The 19508-nt window shown below is 39.1% G+C and overlaps 2 protein-coding genes across 3 annotated transcripts in view; one reads left to right on the forward strand and one right to left on the reverse strand.

The window, feature by feature from the left end:
- CLPX (caseinolytic mitochondrial matrix peptidase chaperone subunit X) overlaps nucleotides 1-13309 on the reverse strand; it is a 35691-nt gene extending 22382 nt beyond the window's left edge. For both annotated transcript variants that reach the window (XM_037054140.1, XM_037054139.1), the window contains exons 1-3: nucleotides 13010-13309; nucleotides 5832-5992; nucleotides 4515-4632 (exon numbers count right to left, since the gene is read on the reverse strand). In XM_037054140.1, coding sequence (XP_036910035.1) covers nucleotides 4515-4632; nucleotides 5832-5992; nucleotides 13010-13088 — 358 coding nt within the window. In that variant the 5' untranslated portion in view covers nucleotides 13089-13309. The remainder of the gene's footprint in view (nucleotides 1-4514; nucleotides 4633-5831; nucleotides 5993-13009) is intronic.
- Nucleotides 362-3966, forward strand: LOC118992467 (deoxyuridine 5'-triphosphate nucleotidohydrolase, mitochondrial-like). Its single transcript, XM_037054426.1, has 2 exons — nucleotides 362-374; nucleotides 3392-3966. The coding sequence occupies exons 1-2, from the start codon at nucleotides 362-364 to the stop codon at nucleotides 3820-3822; spliced, it is 444 nt and encodes a 147-aa protein (XP_036910321.1). The 3' UTR covers nucleotides 3823-3966.
- Nucleotides 13310-19508: the final 6199 nt, after the last annotated feature.

The following is a 19508-nucleotide window of genomic DNA, read 5'->3' on the forward strand; positions in this document are numbered from 1 at the left end:
CTTTCGCACTACACTGACAATGAGAATAGCTACAACAAAGACCACATGGCCCACAAACCCTAAAATATCTACTGTTTGGACTTTTATAGCAAAAGTTTGCTGACTCCTGCTATATAGTATTTAAAGAACACACACACACACAAAAAAAAACCCAGTTAAAGACTAGACCTATGTATGTATTAACATACATAGCTCTCAAAACATGCTGAGTTGGAAGGAAAAAAGCAATTTGCAGCAAGGTGAACAATATGAATTACACCATTTATGCTTTTAAAAAGTTCTGTTGATGAAGACATACTACAGAAATATATCTTTAGTTTTATCTGTGATGCTCTACTTTTTCATAAAGGGGGACATATACATGTATTCCTCAGGTAATTAAAAATAATTTTAAATGACAAAAAAGTAGACAGTTACCTAAACAGGCCATTCACAAAAGAACTACAAATGACCAAAAGCACATACAAAGATGTTTATGAATAACTCGATAAATACTGATCCAACAAAAATGGATAACCTGAAATCAAACAAAACACTTTAGAACTACGATGACCTAATTTTCAATGAATAGACACAGAAAACCCACTGCACTCAAAAGAGATGCATTCTGAAGAGACTGTCATTATGTGGCAACAAAACCAGAGGAGGAGGGCCTAGGCTCACTGCGGGGCCTGTTACTCCTCAGCAGTAAAGATCCAGAGGACAGAGACATCTGTGAACTTTCTGGGCCCAGCAGTGTCTGACTCAGATGTGTGCCCACCAGGTTATGTGTAAGTATGTACTCTTCGCCTTTTACTCTGTTCTTCCACAGCCCCCTCCTCCATTCAAACTCCCAAAGGAAGCAGACCACCTCACAACTGAGTTGATTAGTGATTTTCCACACTTGGTCTCACTTACATTTGCATATTCTAGAATCCTACCCAACATCTACAGAATCTCAATCTCTAGGAAGGGAGGGAATCTACGGTTAACAATCACCCTCAGCATTCACTTAATCACTGTTAAACAACACTGCAGTGACCCGGCAGGTTTTGAAAACCCTGCAGGTTTTTATGCAGTGTTCCTTAAACACTATATAAAAGAAAAAATAAATTTTATCTCAAGAGAACCTAGTTTAAACCTAATGAATTCCAGTTGGTAGAAAGGTATGGGATAAGAACTTCTGAATAGCGATTCTTCACTGCTCTGTGTCACCTTGGACAAGTTACTTTAACATGCTCAATTTCAGCTTCTTACTGATAAAAATGAGGCTATTCTCTGTCCTGATAAAAATAAAATTGTCAGAATAAAATTACATAAATGGGCACCAAATGTTAGTTCCTTTCCTTTTCTATTCTAAGAAATTATTCCTTTGGTCTAGAAAGGTTGAAATCTTTCTCTGGAAAAAATAAGGGAAACTTTTCTTGATTAAAATATATAAAACACTGCCATTATGAACTGAGCAATTCTCAGATTTTTTGAGAGCTTTATTATATCATACCAAGTTTTGTTAACAGCAAATGTTATTTAGAAGTTATCTTCTAGTTCTATCACTTTCATTTTATGTTGCAATCCAAATTAATATTCGTTCAGACTTATTTTTCTCTTTGATCTATTACTAGGTAAAAATCGCAAGTGAAACTTCTAACATTCCAGCTATAGAACAGAACTATTGGGTGGGCCAAAAAATTTTAGTTTTTTCCCTATGATGCCTCTCATGGCACTTAGTTGTGTTCAACTTAATTCAAAAGAATTCTGTTAGTTTGTATTGTGACAGTTGTCACATCAGCATGCATTTAAAAAAAATTTTTTATTGTTGTTCAAATACAGTTGTCTCCATTTTCTACCCACCACTCCCCTCCACCCCAATCATCCCCACCTCCCACCCTCATTCCTACCCCACTGTGGCTTTGTCCATGTGTCCTTTATACATGGTTCCTTGATGACCTTCCCCTTTTTGGCCCCATTATCCCCTCCTCCTACCCTCTGGTTACTGTCAGTTTGTTCTTTATTCCAATGTCTCTGGTTATATTTTGCTTGCTTGTTTGTTTTGTTGATCAGGTTCCACTTATAGGTGAGATGATATGGTATTTGTCTTTTACCACCTGGCTTATTTCACTTAGTATAATGCTCTCCAGATTCATCTATCAGCATGCATCTTTTTAAAAAACTTGTCAAAACTGGCAAATTTTTGTGCAGCCACTTTAATATTGAAGATAGAAGAAGATACGTGACATTTTCAGCATATTATGCTTTATTGTTACAAGAAAAAAAGCAGCTGAAACACCAAAAAAGATTTATGCAGTATATGGAGAAGGTGCTATAACTGATGGAACATGTCAAAAGTGGTTGCAAAGTTTCTTGGTACTACTGACTTTTTGGCCAAATAATTCTTTGCTGTGGGGCTGTCTTCTGCATTGGAAGACATTTAGCAGCACCCCTGGCCTCTACCTGCTAGAAGCCAATAGCAGGAGATAGCCAACATACTCAAAATATCCAAACCAACAGTTATTGGTGAAAATGAAAAATGTGTCTTTTATTTTACAGAAAAAACTAAATGGCCTTTTTGGCCAAGCCAATACTTTGAGTTGCTACATGCTACATGTAGTACTTTTCAAAGAGTGGCCAATTAATGTTACTAGTAAATGTAAAACTGTAACTGAAGTCTCAATGTCTGGTTTATAATACAGAGAATCCTCTCCAGCTAATCATCAGAAACTGAAACGTCTACCAAACCTTACCACCAACCTTTTCGTAATTGACATGGCAGTATATTGTAATTTACTCTTGAATTATTACCATTAACTCTAATCACATAGGAAATTAGTTATTTGCTTCATTAAACAAAGTACCTGTAGTAACATTTCTGCATTTCAGAGTTACACTAACAGCAAAAGTAGGACTATGGACTTCTTCCTTCTCCTAGTGTCTGAATCATTAATGATTATCAGACATTTTCTAGAATTGAGAGCATAGCTCCTCTGGTAAGTATTCAGAGAAGGAAATATCTTAATATTTGAATGACTAACCTCTCCAATTTTATGAGATGATCAATAGGTATGTGAAGAATGGAATAATAAATACAGAATAGCCCTAGCTGGTGTGGGTCAGTGGATTGAGTGCTGGCCTGCGAACGAAAGGGTCGCTGGTTTGATTCCCAATCAGGGTACATGCCCGGATCTCTCACACATCAATGTTTCTCTCCTTCCCTCCCTTCCCTTCTCTCTAGAAAATATAATCTTTGAAAAATAAATAAAGAATAAATAATCCTTGGTTTCTCTACAGCTTAATGGTCACATGCTTGAAAACTCACAAAATTTGACCCTGTGACCTCTCATTCCCCCTGCTCTCCCCCACCCCCAATCTGCTCTGCCACATTGTGCTCTGAAGAGACACCTGCCATCTGCCCCAGCAAGTGGCTTTGCTGGGCTCTTGGAGCATGCCACTGCCTCAATCAAGGGGTCTGCGAGGGCAGTGGTCCATGACCTGTATAGTACCTATGATTACACAGTTCTACCCATGGGGAAAGCCCTTGTGAAAACTGACACTCATACAGCTCTTCCTTCTCGGTGCCACGGAAGAGTAGCTCCGTGTTCTGGCACGGCTGCAAAACACATCATAGATATAGGAGCTGGCATCATAGATAAAGATTATAGAGGAAATATTGTTGTTGTACGGTTTAATTTTGGCAAAAAAAAAAAGCTTGAAGTAAAAAAGGGTGACCAAACTGTACAGCTCATTTGTGCACTGATTTTGTATCCAAAAATAGAGGAAGTTCAACATCTGGACAACACTGAAAGGGGTTCAGGAGGTTCCGGTCCCACTGTAAAGAATGAAAGCTGATGCCAAGAATAGGAAAATAAAAAAATGTACTTTTTCCTTAAAAATAAAGAGGTTTTCTTTACTGTTTTGCACTTCTGTAAACTTAATAGCTTTAGCTTCTAAAAATATTTGGTTCTCTTATTTCAAGGAAAGGGTAGTACTCTGTTGGGATCACACAGAACTTTACTTTCTTGTGTGTTTCTACGTTTGACTGTTATAAAAATCTGCAGGATAACCTAATACGGTTTCCTTTTCAATGAAATGTACATCAATTACAGATTCTCCCCACTCCAGAACTGTACTGTTTAATTCATTAAATGCTACCCCCAACAAATTATTTTTCAATTACTCTGTAAATCACAAGCAAAGCCTTTCATCCAATATATTTGAATTCTTTCACAGATACAAATTATTATACAAACTGAGCTAAAAGACCATAAAAGGTTAAAATTAAAAAAACTTCACAAAATCCAAATTTAAAATAAACACATGTAAGTGAAATAAAGAAACAAGTGGTTTTCTTAAATTATCCCTTATACCACAGTGCAAAACATTACTAGTCCTGGGGATTTTCAGTATCTGGTGAACATGAGAGAGAATCATGTATGGTCAGGAAGAAAATGATCCTGGTTCACATAATTTATATATTTCTATATGCTTAACAACTCACAGGAAAACTAGAGAAAAAGAAGAATAGCGGAAGCAATACTTACACACAAAGGTCTCTACGTGTGTGCACAAGTCGCCACATTTAGGACAGCGCAGCTGGTTTCCGCCTTTCCCAGAATTCCCAGAGCCTGATTTTTTACTGCTTCCCTCACTCACTGATTTCTAATGTTTACAGAAAAGGCAAAAGAGAGAGTGTCAATTATTACTTTCAGGCAACCACTTCATACATAAATCTGAATAGAAACGATATAGTTTATAATGAATCTTTTAATTTTTACAATTTCTGGGATGGAATTATTCATATAATTTATATCTCTACTATTGCTGGCACATGTAGGTATGTGCCAGCACGTATAATAAATAGCCTTCTTTCAATGACTCAGTAAGAACTAGGTAAAAAAATTACTATAAGTAAAAAAATAAGCCCTGGCTGGTGTAGCTCAGTGGATTGAGCATGGGCCTATGAAGCAAAGGGTAAAAAACTATGTTTCAGTGAAACTGAATTGGGAGTCATTATCATGGCAAGTAACAATTCTAACCTTTCTTGAATCTTTTTTCATCTCTAAAATGAAGTTATCACCTATTTCAGGAAGTCACTGTAAGATTAAGTCTGAATATGAGAGCACTGAGCATTTGTCTCACATATTAAATTGTGTGTCAAATTCACATAATAAAAAAAACTGATAATTCACTGACCCAATACAATCACCAATCATCTACTTGCTAGCTACAGAGTAGCCCAGCACTGTCCTAGAGCGATCCAAGATTTTTAAGTAGGGGATTTAGTGGTTTACATTAAATATATTATGAGTTATAAAAGGTGTGTGAAAGGAGGAAATGATGGCTATTCCTAAAATTCAACCCTGGACTGACTTTATGGGTTATTTAAGCTTCTTCACCACTTTGGGATGTTGGTTTTTGTTTTTTTAAATCCTCATCCAAGGGTGTATTTATTGATTTGAGAAAGAGAGAGAAAAACATCAGTGTGAGAGAGAAATATCAATCAGTTGCCTCCCATCTGCACCCGGACTGGGGATCAAACCTGCAACCTAGGTATGTGCCCTGACCAGGGCAATCCTTTGGTATACAAGATGACACTCTAACCAAATGAACCACCCAGCCAGGACCGGGGTGTTAAATTTTTTAATTACAGCTTACTAAGTGCAGTGCTTATAAAACTATTTTAAAGTTCAAACTGAAACACAAAATAAAGTTACATAAAATTCTTTGGATAATTTTACGTATTTCACATTTCCCACAGAAAACATATAAACAGTGGGATACTGAATACTATTATTATATTTAATTGTTTAAAGGAGGGAACTCAAGTATGTGTACAAATGCCAATAAAGATAAAATACCTTATTTCCATCTCCAGAACCATCTTTACTTATCCCATCTTTTGAGGCTAAGTATGCTGGTGTTTCTGTAAAGGTTCTAAAAGGAACTCTTCGTAGAATCTGAGTTTCAAAGGTCCCAAGCCTTCCTAAAACAAGTATATGAACGCGACCACTAGAAATACCTGAAAATAGGGTAAAATATATTAGTCCATACATCAAATATTAACATTCTTTCAATAAATCCCCTGGAAAACAAAAATCCCTTAAGCATAAAAGAGACCAAAAAAGCTCTAATTCTCACAGTAGCAGCCCAAATTGGTGAAGAAAATAGTGATATCACCAGAGGCAAAGCCCGCTCAAAAACAGGCCCAATTTGGGCCTTGGACAGATTCCAGGTCAATAAAGATGTCTTTTTCTTCCCAGGCCTGTCCTTCAGAAGGGAGGAAAGATCATCAAGGTCATAATAATGAGTGACTCTTTCAAAGTTTGAAATAAGTAATTCATTATCAGCCTCACTTGTAGGGGAAAAGGCTATTTATGTCCTATATTTTTATTCTTCTTATATTATTTCTACCAATGAGAATAAGCAATTGACATGAATCCTTATCTGTCTCTTTGGTTATATTGGGATAATATCTGCAACAGTAGAAAGAAACATCAAATATTCTTTAAAAAGTTAATGTGCTGTTCATTAAAATACATTTTTATTTCAATCCTACAGAAAGTATAATTCAGTAAATACTGTGTAACTGCCATCCACCATTCTGCTCTCAAAGATTTTTAACCTTCTAATATAAAGTTGAAATTCTTTTAAAGAATATAGGTTATTATTTAGTGAACTTTTCCTGTAAAGGACCAGAGTAGTAAACATTTTCAACTTGCTAGGCCATGTAGTCTCAGTCCCAACTACTCTGCCTCTAACAGGAAAGTAAATGTAAATAATGTAAACCAATGGATATGACTAGATTTGGTCCAGGGAGTCACTGTTGACCCCTGGCTTTTCTTATATAAATACAAAATAAACCCCAAAATAAATTATAGGTAATGGCAAAAGTGCCATACTGCATACAGTGAGGCAGCATTTACCAAGCTGGTCTTAATGGTTCCAGGTAAATTCCATAGATTTCAGTACTGTAAGGATACTCAGAACCTTGCATAAGCTAACATACATAATGAATCACCAGGAAAGAAGTTTCCCACCAGTTTACCAGAGTGGTATTAGGAGAAAATAAGGTAAGCAACAAAAGGGGTGTGTGTGTTATTAGTATTTAAATAAATTTAAGAAACTGGTTTTTGCCTTCCTCATTTTATTCCCTGCAAAATTCTCAACTCAGGCTTTAAAATTTTATTTCTACACCTGTTAAAACTTTTAAGAGATCATGCACATAGGTAAGTATTGCATCCAAAGGCAAAAACTGGTTTAAACTTCTCCTTCAAACAAGTCAAAAACAACTGGTTTTATTAATTTCAATTTTCCAACAGTGTATAATATTAGAATAACTAGTTTCTTTAGTCATTTATTACCCTAGGCCAGCAATTTTCAACTGGTACGCCAAAAGAATTTTTAAAATATTCAACACCTAAAAAAAAAAGCAGTTATCTGAATATTTAGTTAGGGGCACTGACCTCTTCTCCCTTAGACTGTCAAATTAAAAAAATGACAACAGCCAACACAACAATAGCCATCAGTGTGAATGCTGTCTTGAACTATAAATACATAGGTCATATAATATAACTGCACCTTATTGGTCACGTTGCATAATAAGGTTGCATCTGATTGGTTAATTCTTGGTACCAGAAATCCTTATATACAAGGAAAAGCAGCTGATTTTTGAAAAAGTCACTTTGGAACGAAAAAGGTAATTACTTTCTTTTTTTTTTAAATTTTATTTATTTATTTATCTTTAGAGGGGAAGGAGAAAGAGAGAAACATCAATGTATGGTTGCCTTTTGTGTGTCCCCTGCTGGGAGTTGGCCTGCAGGGAACCAGCCTGCAACCCAGGCATGTGCCCTGACTGGGAATCGAACTGCAATCGTGTGGTTCACAGGCCCGAGCTCAATCCACTGAGCTACGCCAGCCAGGGCCGGTAATTACTTTCTTTTTAATAAGTCAATCAAAATTATACTTCCTTTTTTGTCAGATCAGTAAAAAACATTTTTTGGTGTGCCACAGAATTTTAGTAATTAGTTTGTGTGTGTCATGAGATGAAAAGGCTGAAAATCACTGCCCTAGGACATCACCTGTTCCACAAAGTACAAAAATGAGCCCACCACACTTCTCAGAAAAGATACAAATAAGAAACAAATTGTCTCTTTTCTATATAAATTTACAAAAAATACCAAGAAAGGTTTAAGGTTAAACTGCAAAATTTTGCTTAACACTACTAAGCCTGAATATTTGGGCGGGGGGGAATAACTACATTTGATGATTTTAAGTAACGTTTTCAAAAGACATTTCAAATTTTCTCAAGTGTAACATTTCCACTTTTTGCAGTAAATGACAACAGACATTATTCACTCACTAGAGATTTAAGGGGTTCACACATTTTTTATTGTTTTTAGAGAGAGGGGAAGGGAGGAAGAGGAGAGAAACATCGATGTGTGTTTTCTCTTGTGCGCCCCCTATGGGGGGACCTGGCCCACAACCCAGGCATGTGCCCTGACTGGGAATCCAACTGGTGACCCCTTGGTTTGCAGGTCCGCACTCAATCCACTGAGCCAGGTCAAGAGTTCATAAATTTTGAGCTAAACATTAATGTTTTTCCAAGAATATATACGATTTAAAGGCTATGACAATATAAAAAGCAAGTCTAAAAAGAAAGAAAAAATTAATGGGGGAGAGGGACAGATGAAATGAATGCAGACAGTCAATGAACATTGAGGCTGGGTGGCGGTTATTTGGCAGTTCATTGTTCTATTTTGCGTGTGTTTGAAAACATTCATAGTAAGAATATGAAAGGTAGTAAAATAAAATTATAATCTATGTAACACATATAACTTTTTAATTAGGCTATTACAATGTATTCACAAAGAAAACTACAATTATAACAAAATTATGTGAGGCTATTTGAACTTGGATGTTTGGAACAAAATAATCCTGAATTATCACATACAGTACATTATTTCCCACTTATAATAAAATATATCTTTTAAAATAGTATTTAACAATTTATAATATCTAATATTATTAGAAAATAAGCTGCAAGGAAATTATCTTTGGGAATTTAAGAGAAATAAAAATTACAAACATCATCCTTTTAAAGTCTACATGAATAGAAATAAAAATAAGCCTACCCCTTAAATACCTTGTCAAGTTAACAGATGAGACCAATGCAAAAATGCATATAGTCACCACAGAAAACTCTATCTCAAAAATGCTAAATATAAGAATTTCTTTGCTGGTCCTAATGGTATGGTACTGTAGTGCTGTTTTAGCTTTCTATAATCTATGGGCTATACCAACAAGATGCCATAAATAACCTGTGGTTCTCAAACTTGAGCACACATCAGAACCATGGAGAGGACTTAAGGCACAGATCGCTGGGCCAACCCCTGGAGTCTTTGATTCAGTTAGAAATCATAGATCTGATTTCTAACTAGCTCCCAGGTGATGGTGATGATGATGCTAATGCTGCTGGTCTGGGGACCATACTTTTTAAACCACTGTACTAAACAATTTAAATAACCAGTCACTCAATACTCAGTAAATCTTTACAGAAATCACTGCAGCAAACTAATCAGGAATTTTGTCTTTCTGCGCCATGAACCCCTTTGGCAGTCTGGTGAAGCCTATGGACAGGCCCCGTGTCAGAATATTTTTAAATGTAAAGAATAAAATACATAAGAAAACCAATTATACTAGTTATCAAAATATTTTAAAAATATTCTTGTTTACTAACAAAGTTAAATGAGATCTAACAGCTCTTTTGGTAACTACCATGATTTCAAAAGTATGAAAAGTATAACCAGTATTTTGAGATATGGGCAATAGTACTGTGACATAAAACCATTTGTGATTTTGACTGGTGACAAATTCATAAATACTGCTACTACTGTGGTTTATTCCCTACAATCAGGATTGAAGGACATGCTGTTATCAAGTTTAGCGAAATAAAGTTCACAGAACCTCTATTCCTAGATCCCTTTGGTGGCCTGTAAACCCCGAATGAAAAAAACCGTAAAAGCTGAAAAGGCAAGTATTTCTCTCAAGTGTATTTTGAAAGACTACTTGGCAGCAATGACAGGAGACAGTTAAAAGCTAAACCACTTACGAAACTCCTGCCTTACACACAAAGCTTTCTGAGCAACTGTTCTTAAAAAGACACATTAGAATAAGGTACACTTATTTGTGGGCTATTAAAAATTAGGAGTTATTCAACTTTTATATATTTGACTGCCTATATTCAATCTTGAATTAAGCATTCTCCAAAAACATACAAATGATTCGGTTTAAAAGATAAACCAATCTTTAACTTATGTTTTAGAAACAGTAAAAGAACTAATGAAAACTGTTAAATTATCTATTTACCGTGACAATATGTGAGCATGTAACAACTGATGAAATGGCAAATCAAGGTAAATGCTCACTTAAACACTTGGCCTCTAACCCTTAACACAAATTGGAAATTCAAAACTCACAAATAAAACCACCAACTTAGTACATGCTTACTGCTTTTATTAGCCTCAAAATTTCATTCTGTGCCCAGGTTATTGTTTCAAGAATTTGGAATACTCCTTAATAAAGAAAAATAACATCACTCCTATGATAGCTTTCTTCCTTCAAGCTTAAACATGTTTTATGGGTTTTCACTAAGGCTAGTCTGCTGCTCTGAAGATGAATATGCCAAGAAAAGAGAAATGCTGATTAAAAAATAATTTGCAACAAAGATGCTTTATCATTTCACTTTGCCTTACGTAAACTGTACTGAATTTAACTGCAGAGAGAGAATTAAAATTAAAGTCTAGGCACAGTATGTAACTATCACAAAAATTATGGACGACATGTTTGAGCATCTTCACATCATGACATCCTCATGAGGTGACACCTTCTAAACAGATAAAGACAAAAACACGTGATCCCTCAATTCTCACAGCCAAATTCAGACCAAATATTGTCATTCGGGAATCAAGCACTTCTGAACAGACATATTTAGAAAGCAAATTGTTACATATAAAAAGCACATTTAAAAAAATATACATTAAAATTGAAAAATACCAGCAACTTGGGTAAAAATTTTTTTAAATTTCTACTCTACTACAGGTTTCATAGTCAAAGCAACTAATGAGGAAAAACACATTAAATTGGGAATACATAGCCCATCAGGAAAAGAAAGTAGATCCAGTCTAGTATGATGATTTACCAAGTAATTTTTCAAACTACATACAAAACATTTAAAGTTTAACATGACAGACCAATGGAAATAAACATTATACTTCAGAGGAGTGCTGAAATATCCCCTTTTATTCTTAATTCATTTTACAATTTGTTAGAAGGCTATTTTGATCAAGTTCTTTTGTTCTTACTAATGTTGTTGAAATTTTTATTATTTTTATCTTTTTCCATCACCATTTATCCCACACACACCCTCTTCCACCTCCAGCCACCCCCCTTCCACCACAATGTTTAAATTCTTTACTGTGTATGAAAATAATAAACTAAATAAAGTTCAACTCTGATTTTTCTCTTTTGCCTTTCTTCCTCTTTCCAGGAATCTTAAATAAAAAATAATCCTCCCGGAGTTTTTTAAATCCTTAAAATAAATACTGCTGTATTTTTGTAGACTTTGAGTTTCCATTATGGAAGATAAACATTTTATATAATTAAATCTTGGGAAAAGTCTCAAAACAATGTGAAAACCATTTTGCTGTTTGTCATGTGAAAATGTTAAATTTTATAATGATCTTGAACACAAACATACTTTATTCACTCCCAGAAACAATGTTATTCTTTGTCAACTATACTAAATTTAAACTTGAAGGTGACGACTTGTTCACCACTCTGTCTCCAGCACCAAAGCAGAACCCGGCACAGAGCTGGCCCTCAACTAAACATCTGTCACTTTCAAGTGCCTGCAACTCAAATTCCTGGAATAGGGAGATCAACTTGTTCAGGTTTAACAAGGTCTTGGGACTAAATTCACTCCTTTACATTTATATATCATGTTTTAAAAAGTGCTTCTGCCCACATTTTCATTTAATTCCTCCATGAAATACACTGTCAGAAAATGTACCTTATTAAACAATAAAAAAAATTGTAAGTAACCTAAAATTTAGGAAAAGGAGACTTTTTTATCCAAGAGTCATAAACTGACAAACCAAAATACAACGAATCTGTCTAGAAAATAGTTATCATAACAGGCTCTAGCCTTAGAGTCTGACATTTACAGATTTGGGGAAGAGAAAAAATGGTTTGATTTCCGGAACCTCCTGGCTGGAGTGCCACTTTCAAGGCTCTTAGTAAACAGAAAAGACAGGTAAACCAGCGCCGCCCTTAAGAAACTATCTGGGACTGTCAAGTTGGAAAAACACCACCTGAGACAACTCAGTACTTAAAACAATTTCTATGAGAATCTCTCCAATCTCCCGGCAGCTTCACTGCGGGGCGAGGAAGGTTTCCGGGCGCCGGGAAGTATTCTGAGACCTATTTCTGCTTTGTCCCGGCGTCAGCTGCCGCACAATGACAGTGACACCGCGGGACGCGCGCGGCCTGCGTCCGGGACTGGGCTCGGAGCCCCGCGAGGCCCCGATAGTGGCAGCCCCTAACCGGAGCCTCAAAATTTTATTAGCCTCAAAATTCTCAGAAGGAGCTCCCCACAGGCCCGAGGAGAACCCGCTCGCGCTCCGGAAGAGGAAGAGCAGTCTCTGGAGGAGATCGGAATCTGGGGACATTTTTAACGAAAGGAAGAGCATTTTGTGCCTTTCAAGGTTTCTACGAAGTGGCCACATTCCGGCCCTAAAGTCTAGAGACCTGAAAGCGCGCAGGAGGGGGAGCACTGGGTTTTACTTCAAAAGTGAAACAGCTGCTCAGGGCTTGGCAGAGCCCCAGTCCAAGGGGTGGGGGGTGGGGGGTATGCCAGGCGAAGCGCCGCGCATCCCTCACATACTCGCAAGTGGGGTAGGCCTCTGGCTCTCCCCTGGGTCCCCACCGTAGGCCGCTACACTCCTGGCCCCTTGGCTCAGGCGAGGTACTACTTCGTTACCTCTCTGCGCGGAGGCGAGCGAGGAAGTGATGAGCCGCGCAGCGACAGCCCCGCAACTACAAGCGCCGCAGCCAGACATCTCCGCGGGGCCTAGGTCGGGGCTTCTGCCCCTACTGTCCTCGGAGTCTCAGTGGCCCGACTCCTACTGGCAGGGCGCGCCGACCAGTCTCCGGAGCCGCTCGCCGACCCTAGGGTCCAGGGCAGAGTTCACCCGTCTGCCCGCCAGGCCTTCGTGTTCCTAGAGGCCCACTGCCGTCCACCCAATACAGTAGACACCTAACCCCTCACCCTCCCTCCCCTTCTCTTCCTCCCCCATTCCCCCCACCCCCGCCCTCAGTACCCGCCTACTAGGCCCCGGGAGCGTGCGCGCGCCTGCGTCCTAGGTCTAGGAAGGGGACGTTGGCACCTCCTGCGTGTTTGTACGTGAGACACAAACCAGTGAGAGGGGAAGGGGGCGGAGACCTAGGGGCCAATGAGCACTACGGTGGCGGGCCCTAACTGCGGAAACTACAAGTCCCAAGATGCAATTCTTCCGGAAGCTACCCTAGTGTTGAAAAGTACAGCTAAGAACAGGATCTGTCCAAGCCGGCAGTTGTAGTCTCCACCCGTGGTAGTAAGGTCCTTCTGGTCATTTTCAACTGGTGTCAGGGAAGATAAAAGTGGGCCCCGCGGCTTAACCGCCCCGTTAGACGCAATAAAATGAATTCCTTGGGGATTCCACATCGTGTGCTCCTTATTTGCCTTGGTTTTGTCCGTTGTAACATGAAAGTGGTATTTTTACCTAGTACCCCTAGCAACAACTGTTGGATGCCAGCTCTCTGTGTTTTCGAGCCAGTGGTGATAACTTGGCAGTGGTTGCTAGTCCCTGGCTGTTTAACAGTCCTTTATCGGTTCCCTAAACCTTGACCACACCCTGGTAAACCGTTCCTTCATTAACTCTTCTGTTACCTATTGAGTCCTCTGTATAACTGCCTACCCTCTGGACAGCTAGATAGATGCCCCTGTACAAGGTGGAGGATGGTGACAGATTAATCAGGATCTTTTCCCATCTGAGTTGGTGCCAGACTGAGTATTTGAGTTTTAAAATTCTGATTAAGAAGCCCAAAGAAATGACCAGGTGAGCTTGGATGCTTCTAGTTCTGCGTTTGGAGGAGGGAGTTAGGTAAGCTAGAGTCAAGACTGGGTCACACAAGTTATTTAGCCTTCATCAGTCTTTTTAAAAATATATATATTTATTGTGAGAACCAACTGTATGGGAAAACATATTTGCCAAAGATACCTCAGACAAAGGTTTAATCTCCAAAATATACAAAGAACTCACACGTCTCCACTCTAAGAAGACCCAATTAAAAAATGGGCAAAGGACTTGAACAAACACTTCTCCAAGGAGGACATACAGAGGATCCAGAGACACATGAAAAGATGCTCAATATGGCTAGGTATCAGAGAGATGCAAATTAAAACCACTATGAGATACCATTTTACACTGGTCAGAATGGCCATCATAAACAAAGCAATAAACAACAAATGTAGAGGTTGTGGGGAAAAGGGGACCCTAGTTCACTGTTGGTGGGATTGCAGACTGGTACAACCATCATGGAAAACAGTATGGAATTTTCTAAGAAAACTAAAAATGAATATGCCTTTTGACCCAGCAATTCCACTGTTAGGAGTATATCCTAAGAACTGTGAAACACCAATCCAAAAGAACCTATACACCCCAATGTTCATAGCAGCACAATTTACAATAGCCAAGAGTTGGAAGCAACCTAGGTGCCCGTCAGTAAATGACTGGATCCAAAAACGATGGTACATTTACACAATGGAATTCTATGCAGCAGAAAGAAAGAAGGAGCTCCTACCCTTTGCAACAGCATGGATGGAACTGGAAAGCATTATGCTGAGCGAAATAAGCCAGGCCGTGAAAGACAAATACCATATGATCTCACCTTTAACGGGAACCTAAACAACAAATTCCCTTCCCAGAAAAATATAACCAAAGACACTGAAATACAGAACAGGCTGACAGGGACCAGAGGGGAGAGGGGAGAGAATTTCAGGGGAAAAGGGGAAGGATTCACAGGAACAAGCATAAAGAACACATGGACAAAAACTAACTATATATATATAGTTACAGAGAGGGGCAGGGAAGGAGAAAGAGAAACAACCATATGTGGTTGCCTTTCACACACCCCTTACTGGGGACTTGGCTGGCAACCCAGGCATGTGCCTTGACTGATAATTGAACCAGAGACCCTTTGGTTTGCAGGCCTATGCTCAATCCACTGAGCTAAACCTACCAGGAAAACCTTCATCAATCTTGGATCAGAGAAGTGTGGCTTCTAGTTCCATGGGTCTGGCCATGAGAAGGGGGCATTGCTTTGGCCCAGGCAGTGCGTGTTGTATTTTTTTTTCTCTCTTGGAGAGCTGACTGCTGGTGCTTCCTCAGTTTGAAATGGCAGACAGCAGAACAGAACCCATGTCTTTGTCAGCTGCCTCCATTAATAGAACTTTGAGAAAGGAGAGGCTCTAAAGTCCTCTCAATACAGTGTTTTCAAATTGTGTTCTTAGAATCCATCAGAAGCCATAGCTCTGTGGTGGGGGTGAGGGGACTAAGAGGGTGGGCCTCCCCTGTCTCCTCCTCTGTGCCACTCCAAAATCAAACAGAGCAGCTCTGCTTTTATCTTTTTCAGGTATTGGGGTTTTGTGTGAAAACTGAGTTCTTCTGCTTTAAAACAATGTTTCAAAACCATTGATTCCAGGACAAACCTCTCTTTTTAGCAGTGACCTGAGCAGGCGACATGGACCCTAACAGCCAGTGTACATATTCATCCCCCCTACCTTCGATTTTGATCTCATGCACATTTCCTTCTTATTATATGAATAAAGGAGTTGTTTTCTAAAATACATAAGTTGCTATAAAGCAAGCTGAATAAATGCTTGGTGAAGTCAAGGCTCATCAGGGGGCACTCATGGAGCTTTCCCTTCTCTGTCTATTCTCATCTTTTTTTAAATCTTCAACCAAGGATATGTTTGCTTTTAGAGAGAGAGGAAGGAAGGGCTGGGGGACAGACAGACATCAATGAGTTGCATCCCTTGTGCTCCCCAACTGGTGATCGAACCCAAAACCTAGGTGTGTGCCCTGATTGGGGTTGAAACCCCACAATCTTTCAGCGTATAGATTGATGTTCCAACCAACTACCCAGCCAGAGCTATTCTAAAATCTTGACTTTTCTTTCATTCAGTCAATAACTATTTATTGAGCACCAGTTATATTGGGCACTGAGGAAATAACATTGAGCCAAAAAATACTGCCCTCATGAAGCTTCCATCCTAGTGAGGAAATACAAGACAGTAAGTAAAAAAAAATATGTATATACCACTGGTATGATGACATAGGAATACCCTTATATTGTTATGTAATGTGTCCTTATGTTATTGGCAGGACAACTGAGCATTTCATTTTATTTATGGGCTGATGTTTTCTGTTTGGTCTGCATCCCAAATGAACTATGAGCTTTTTGAAAGCAGCTCACAGTTCAAGTATGTAATTTTTATTACATACTTGGACTGATTATTCAGTAGAAATTAAAAAATACTTCATAAAATACTTATCTTGCAACAATACTTTTGTTTAGCAGAAGCCTGGGATGGTATTTTCAGAAAATCCTACATATAATGAAAGGAAATTATAATTGACAAAGAGGTGAGTGTTAATAAACACAAATTCCACAAAGTTATACAATAATTAATCTAACTGACTGAGTGACCCAGAAGGAATTCCAAGGAGACTCCTGATGAGCAGAGTTTAGACTTTGCCCTAGAAAGTACAAAACAAGGGAGGCTGTACACAACTATTTAACTTTTTCTCAATAATATGAGCAAGGGTCATGTGGCTGTGGCATCAGACTGGCGATGATTGCACCATACAGGCAATGTGATTTCAGTCATCTCAATGCATCACCCCAAAACTCTGCTCTGTGGGTCAGAATGTACCCAGATTATGAGGACACCCCCAGCAGACATGGACTGGGACACCAACTTTGCTCTAGGCTCTTTGTTGGTGTAAGTCTTCAAATTGGGGAACTGGTACCGGGGGATATACCAAGACTTAACCTGTGGTATTGGAGCACAGACAGGTGTCAAGTTCAAATAAAATATCATCTGTATTGGAAAGGGTTCGAATGTAAAGCAGCACGTTCCATTTCACAGTGTACATTCCCTGACCTGAAATTCACAGGTTGGGACAGTGTCCCGGCCCCAGGGTGTAGCCAGGCAGCAATGAAATGGAGCAGAATTTAGCCTCTGTGCACCCCAGGCCCCTTCTCTCTCAGTTGGACCTTCACGGATAACCTCAGACCAGGTTCCTCTGTCAAAAAAGTGATGGCAAATATCTGTGGTCATCTCTTATCAGCTCTTTGAAATAAAATACTTTCATATCACACCTACTCTCAGCTCTGTTCTGACAGGCTAATGATGTTTAAAATAAGAAAGTAAGTTGCAGTTTTCCAGCTCAAATAGTTTCTAGGACCTGACTTCTTATCCTGAGTTATTTACCTTTCGTGAACAACAGAGGTGCAGACACATAACTTTTCATGTCTCCACTTTACATAAAAGTCTTTTTTTTCCCTTCTATGCTTGATTCTACCTCTCAGGGCTGTAAACATTATGAGTTGCCAAGTGAAAAATATTTTATAGGTTAGAGTCAGGGAGTCATCCAGTTTAGCACTGGATTTTCAGGTGGGGAAACAACATATAAAAAAGCAGGAACTTGACCAAGGTTGCACAATGAGTCAGAAATAGAAAGAAAAATAAAGCCCAAGCCTCCTGATTTTAACACCGTGTTTTTCAGTCTTTTCCTTTTTAACCTAAGACTCTTTCTGATAAACATAAAAATGTTTACCAGAACCACCCTGGCTGATTTCAGAAACTGTAACCCCCCATGGCTAAGACTGAGTAAAAGACCTTGGGACCATAAGCCACTTAGGAGACAAAGCCTATCTTCCTTGTAGGGGCACTGTCTCTGCCCCCTTTCTCTTCACCCTGCTTGGCCCTGGGCAGATGACTGGTGAGCCAAGGATGGGTAAGATTCCTTAAAGTAGGGGTGACCCAAGACAGGCATGATTGTGAAGGGGCCCTCAGGGAGGAATTTGGGGGGCTATAGAAAAAGGGGTGATAGACCCTCGCCCCTTGGCTTTGGCATAGCCTGAGTCCTCATTCTGTCTGCAGGAAGTCTCCTAATCTCTTGGCTGCCTTACTTCCCCTGCCTGACTTAAGCCTGAATCAATGCCAGAGGTGGGTTCAGCGCTGTGCTAGAAAAGGCAGGTTCCCTGGGGAGTTCGGGCCTAAGAAAGAATACATAAAATCCTATGAAATCTACTTTGTTAATACCCTCAATTTAAATGATAAGGGTCCAAGCATGAAGTGAGCTTGTTCCCCAAAGTTTAATGGCCTTTTAACTATTTGACCCTGACTCAGAATAAGCCCTCAGAGTTCTTTGAATGTTATCTATTGTTTAATAATTTCTGCCTGACAATGATTGATGAGCTTTACATATACATCCCGTATTCCTATGCAAATTAAACCCAATAAAAGCCCATTGAGGAACAGACTCCTGGCCCTTTTCCTTTGAGAGATTGGCCACCTTTCCAGCCCAAGCAGATCATGTCATGGTAGACTTATTCTCACCCGTGGTGGACAGGGTACTCTGCAGGCAAAGCTCCCCCACACTTCCCCACCAGAGATTCTGGTACAGCCTCCCAAAGAGCCATCATTCTGTTGGGAATCACTGTATCTTCTGAACAAAGGCATTTCTTTTTCATCACCGAACACTGATCCTTCAGATGAGCAGATATTGATTCTGCCAGACACAGAAACTCAACATTTGTATTTTAAAAGATAAGGACTAGAAAGGGGACTTATATTGACAGACAGTATGACACTCAAAATAATACAACATTGTACAGGACTACATGGAGTGCTTTCGCTCTATTCTCATCTGATTCTCATGGCAGAGGATGTTTTGTTATCATCTGCATTCCAGTTTTGCAGCTGAGAAAACAAGACACAGAGGGTTAAGTGACTTTTCCAAGGTCATGTCAGAGCCAGGGCTCACCCCTTAATCACTACTGTTTTCATTACTTCCCTATGTCCTCCTCCAAAAGCTCATACGATGTTTACGGATCTGTAGAATCTTCCTATCCATAAACATCTCACATTAAGGGCTAAAAATCTGCCATACCACTAAGGTAGTGACCCGCCCCTCCACTCCCACCCTTCCTTAAGAGTGACCTCAATTGTTTATTTAAATAATAAGGTCTGTCCAGAAAGTATCCAGCCATGTAATATGAAAAATAGAGACATTTATTGAAGAAGATACAAGGTACAAGAAACAGTGTGCACAGGACAATAACATCTCAGTCCCCTTCAAAGTAGGCACCTTGGGACCTTCCACAGTTCTCCCAATCACCGTCAGCTGTCCCATCATATTTTCCTGACT

Source organism: Sturnira hondurensis, unplaced genomic scaffold, assembly GCF_014824575.4.
Source record: "Sturnira hondurensis isolate 20B ecotype Veracruz unplaced genomic scaffold, ASM1482457v3 Scaffold0008196, whole genome shotgun sequence".
Taxonomy (NCBI): Eukaryota; Metazoa; Chordata; class Mammalia; order Chiroptera; family Phyllostomidae; genus Sturnira; species Sturnira hondurensis.